Here is a 5,630-nt window from a genome sequence, read left to right as displayed (position 1 = left end):
TCATGTTAGCCTTGATGTTTTAGAGGCATAATGTTGGTCCCCTGATTACGCAACTTTGCCCCCCTTTAAGCTACTTCGCATCTCTTACCGTTTCCGAGATCCCTGTAGTGAGAAGCGAATCTGTAACAGCCTGTATATAAATACCAACCAAACGTTTTAATCTCTGGTGGTTTCGGAGTTTCTCCTGAAGAAGAGCGCTTATGTCTCTAGATCTAGAAGCATTAAGAAAAACTAAACTGACGACGTGGCAATCAACCCAGAGATTGTTCAACCAACTTTTAAAATTGTTTACTTGGTTAACGAATCAATAAACAAATAAATACAATTAAAAATGTCAACAAATAAAAAATTACAGATTTTTGAGGTGAGAAAGTCCCGTTTGTCCCATAGTGTGACTATGATTTGAATCCCCCTTCTGATTTTTACGCCATGAATCTCCTTCTTATTACATAATTAGAATATAAATTATTTTATTAAATATCCTGTCCATATGAAATGAATTATTTTGTAAAAGTACAGAATAAGGCTATCATGCTTTTTTTAACTGGGTTAGGAACGTTCCATTCGATGTCTTTATGGGATCCTATCTCGACAACAGTGAGACAAGCTCCATATGCCCATTGTCTCTAGCGAAGTCAACTGCCGCTTTGCCATTCCTCATCTTGGCATGCACCTTTACTCCGGCCTTTATCAGTTCTTTGGCACACTCGTAGCTGCCCAGTTTGGCACACGAGATCAAAGCGCTGGAATAGGGCCCAGGATAATGAATGTTAGCCTTGTAAGCGATCAGCAGCCTGGTCAATTCCACAGTGTCGTTGAAACAGGAGGAGCTTAACGCCGTTATGTATCTACAGTTCTTACTAATGTTGGCGCCGTGTTTAAGGAGCGTTTCACAGGTCGCTATAAACCCCCACTTGCTGGATTTCATTAGCGGGGTGTAGCCGTAATCGTCGACTGCATTTACATCACCTCCTGAAAAATGTAACTGTTAGAGTAGGTACTACGATTGGTACGATATACATACAGGGTCACAACTTTTTAATTCTCCAAACAGGTGTCTTTCTTATTTTAAGAGATACAGAAATGGTCAAATCATTCGTTTTTAAATTTAGTAAATTCCAAATAGTTCCGAAGATATTCGAACAAACCGATTTGATGCTATTTCTTTTTTAGTAGTATTACACTTGTTTTTCGAAATTTTAGGGAATAAATAAGTAGTATGTTATAAAATGATATGAGGAATCGATTTCTGCTGTCAGTATTAACATATCTCTAAAGTCTGAGATGTTTGCTAAAATTTAGTTCAGTAAACAAGAACATGTAAAAATTAGGAAAAATTCCGTAGAATTGAATAAACTACTTTACTCCAGTTGATTGTTATTTTCAAAATGGCGTCCAAAGTTCGCAAAAAACAATTTTTTTCATTTAAAAAAAATGTAGTCAAAAGTTGTAGACCTTTTTATAACAAAACCTTTGAGCCCACACCGATGTCAACTGATAAACAAATGTACTGTCATTGCAGAAAAACGGCTAAAAGTCGAATTTTTTTTTAAACTTCTATATCTTCAAAGCGAAAAAAGATTTTTCTTTAAGAATCTTTCATAATATGTAGTCCTTGGCAAGTAGAATAAGTGCATTTTTGTAGAATTGCAGAATATTTGATACGTTTTTCGAAAAAAAGACATTTTCAAGTTTCAATAAATCATAAAGCAATGTTACGTGACCCATCTTGCGCTTAAAATTTTCTCCTAGAGTACTTTCCTGTGCAAATTGTGCGCGTATTGCAAACAAATTGAAAATATGCGAAAAATCTGTCCAAACTTTTGACTTCTTTTTTTGAGTCAAAAAATGTTATCGTTGAAATTTAATCAGAATGGCATTATTGCCATTTGAAAGCTGACGTTTTTCACAAATTTAAAAAAAAAGTTTTACGACCAACAAAAGCCTTTTTTTCAAAAAGTCGCTACAACTTCATTTATTAATTGTTTCGGCGAATAGTGAACTGTATAAAAAATAAATTAACAAAACTTAAAGATATGGATGATAATGTGAAACAAACGATTTCTACATTTCTAAACAAACAACAAAATACTGATTTTTTAATATGCTATAAATAAATAAAAGTAGTAGTAAAAATAGGATGAGTGAGTTCACAATAATAACGATAACAATAAATTTAATTATTTCAAAAATAGAAAATCTAGGTATCGCGTGGTTCGTTTCATTCATTCGATTCGAGACTGCCTTTTTTTTATCTATTTATTGGTATATAGATATATGTATATTTTAAATTCTTTTAATTGTAGGCAACCGATATTACCCTAAATTTAAGAACGCCTAAACATCAATATTAAGGTCTGAAATTTACACATGTTGTAGTTGAATACTTTTACTTCAATATAAAAAATAATAATAAAACTTAGTTTTGTTGGGTGTGTAAAATGCTTGCTCCGCTCGACACAACACACGTGCTGGGGGAGGAAGATTGTGACTCAGCTGAGTTCATTATTAGGCTATTGATTATATCCAAAAAAACAGGGTTAAAATGAACTATGACGTTCACGTAATTTTATTGGATGAATCGGTCTAAAGGTCATATTAGATGAAAAAACCGCGGAGTGTTATTAGAGGGTGGAAATTGGTTTTTTAATTGTGGCTCGAAAACGAAGCAAAATTTTGCTATAGTTCATAGGAAAACTTATTTAGAGAATTGAATTTTCCATTGAAATGACTTATTTTAAAACTTTAAAAGGAAAATTTTATTTTAAAAATCGTTAATAAACAATTTGAAAAAAAAGCAAAATTCGATTTTTTTTATTTTTTTTTACTTTTTTGTCTCGTTTTTTTTAATAAAGATAGGTATAGGCACAGCTTCATAAAAAAAAGTAGATACAATTTCCTTCAAAAAAAGAGGTTGTACAATATTTTTAGATGAGAATTGACTGATATATAACCTCTCAAACAGCCAATTTTTCAATTTTCGTCGTGTTTACCCTTATACGTTTTAATTCTCATTTTTTTGCAAAAAAGGAAGGATTTGTTCAAGAATTTTCATCACATGATTTGTTCAAAGGGTCATTAATAATGAAAAAACCACAGGGTGCTATTAAATTAGAGGGTTGAAATTGAAAATAGGGGTGAAAATGCACTTTTGCAGTTTTTTAAATATAGCTCGAAAACGAAGCAAAATTTCGGTATAGTTCATAGGAAAAATTTTGTAGAGAATTGAATTTCCCATCGAAATGGCCTATTTAAAAAATTGAAAAGAAAAATTTTATGCAAAAAATCGTTAATAAACAATTTTAAAAAAGTAATGATTTTTTGATTTTTTTTTACTTTTTTGAATATTTTTTTATAGTAGAAGTAGGAAAAGAAAATTGCTGTACAAAAAAACTAGAGATTTCCTTCAAAATTATAGCAAAAAAGGCCCACTTGTGTCCTAATTGCCAGGCTGAGGCCGCCCCTTTTCTACTACTACTTCAAAATGATGCCTTTTCAAAAGTTTTTGGACTAATATTAACCGAGTTATAACCGGTCAAACTTAAATATTTTTTAGATTTTCGTCGTTTTTAACATGTCAAAAAAGTAAAAAAAAAATCAGAATCTTATTTTTTACTTTTTTTTTAAATTGTTTATTAACGATTTTTTGCATGAAATTTTCCCTTTAAATTTTTTAAATAAGCCATTTCGATGGGAAATTCAATTCTCTAATTTTTCCTATGAACTATACCGAAATTTTGCTTCGTTTTCGAGCTACAATTAAAAAACAGAAAGGGGTGCATTTTTACCCCTATCTCCTATTTCCACCCTCTAATTTAATAGCACTACGCGTTTTTTTCATCTAAAATGACCATTTGAACAATTCATGTAATAAAATATCTTGATCATAGTTCCTTTTAAAATCCTATAATCAATAGCCTATATGTAGAATCGACAAATACGAGAATCGCATCAGTCTTTTTCCCCACCATGCACATCAACGTATCGAAGTTTACTGTAAGAAAAAGCGAGTCAATCATCGTGGACTATTTTTTATATTGAAGTAAAAGTATTCTACTACAACATGTGTAACTTTCAAACCTTAATATTAATAAGTGAGGAAATAGCTTTGGTAATGCAAGGCTCTATTGATTGGTTGGCGATAAAAACATTTTATTATAAAAAGCATTCTAGACAAAGGACACCTACATAAATTATACAATCTGCAGGAAGTTCTAATCTGACCTTCATGTCGTTTTTCTAGTAGTAGCTAAAGTAAACAGAATGATCTAACAATTTATACGACAAACGAGAAAATATTGAACAAAGTTAGTACTGTCAATGAGTTTGATAACAGGACATTACATGAAAAAACTTGCTTGGAATATGTATAGGTCTTTTGTCTAGAACAGGTCAAATAATTGATAACACATTTAGGAAAATGTCACTGAGCTTTAGCAAAGTTTTTTTAATATATTTTTAAATTTACATAATATTCAGTTAAATAAAAACTTAAATAGGAATAATACAACATAATTTCAGACGATATTAGAACAGCTTTGTAGAATTAAAATAGGTGTAAGCAATTTTTTGTTAATGTAGGCACATTCTATTTATTAAAGAGTGCAGTTAGAATTTTTTTTTTAAATATAAGGAAATTGTCACTTAAGCTAGTTTGAAAGATTGATATCATTGCCTGAATTTGTTGCCAATATTTTTTGGACACCCTGTATAAACATCTGATTATTGCTAAGCCTTACCATATTCAATTAGCATCTCAACGCATTCCGTGTACCCATTATTGGCAGCATAGTGTAGTGCCGTGTACTTTTTCACATTCTCGATCGATAGATCAGCTCCTAAAAAATATTGTACCAACCTTAATTAATAAAAGCAATTTGAAAGTAATAATACCCAAAATTTAATACCAAATATGTATAAAAAAAAAAGAACTGTGATATAACATTGTGCAATCACGGAAATAAAAAAAAAATAACACGAAACGTAAATGAAACGTTACAAATGAGCTATTTTACTAAACATTTGACACATTAAGAAGAGAGTTTGAAACATTATTCGAAACATTCCCTTTCGATCTCGGAAACATAACAGACAAACAACCCTTTGCTTTTTTTGCTTATCTTATGGAACATTCGGCATTAGTTAACATTTGCTCTCAATCCCCAATCCCTCTCATCTCTCAAGCATTAGTTCATTTACCATTGTTATACAAACAGCCACAAACAGAGAATAAAATTGTGGTAGCATATTTATAACACAAGTCTAGAAAAAATGTATGTTCGTGACTTGCGTAAACTGCGCGTAACAGCCCGAGTTTATTTGTTTCCTGTGTGTCGTTTGCAATTCATATTATGTTAGGTTAGGTTTGCGGTTTGCCTTTGCCAGTTTGCCTGGCTTCGTTGTTCTTCATTGTTGCTTTGACGCTATTTTATGTGATAATTTGTAGTGTGTGCAGTTGTGGTTATTGTAAGGTGCATATAAAATAATGAATATTGATGCAAAATGTTTAAAACGATATGTGTAGAGATTTCCAATTTTGCGTCACATCTACCTAAATATAGTTATACCCACTACCTATTACAGACAAGAGGACAAGGGACAAGAACTAAGAAAATGGAACAACAACTATA

The 5,630-nt window shown here is 31.4% G+C and overlaps 1 protein-coding gene across 1 annotated transcript; it reads right to left on the bottom strand.

Annotated features, from left to right (window-relative positions):
* Window positions 1-453: 453 nt before the first annotated feature.
* On the bottom strand, window positions 454-4,834 carry LOC108913206 (ankyrin repeat domain-containing protein 17-like). Its single transcript, XM_018718711.1, has 2 exons — window positions 4,740-4,834; window positions 454-972 (listed from the first exon to the last, which is right to left on the bottom strand). Exons 1-2 carry the CDS (start codon window positions 4,753-4,755, stop codon window positions 584-586), a joined length of 405 nt encoding a protein of 134 aa, XP_018574227.1. The 5' UTR covers window positions 4,756-4,834; the 3' UTR covers window positions 454-583.
* Window positions 4,835-5,630: the final 796 nt, after the last annotated feature.

Source organism: Anoplophora glabripennis, unplaced genomic scaffold (assembly GCF_000390285.2).
Source record: "Anoplophora glabripennis isolate ALB-LARVAE unplaced genomic scaffold, Agla_2.0 scaffold1098, whole genome shotgun sequence".
Lineage (NCBI taxonomy): Eukaryota > Metazoa > Arthropoda > Insecta > Coleoptera > Cerambycidae > Anoplophora > Anoplophora glabripennis.
The sequence above is the reverse complement of the archived record's forward strand: the minus strand, read 5'-3'. Positions and strand labels throughout refer to the sequence as shown.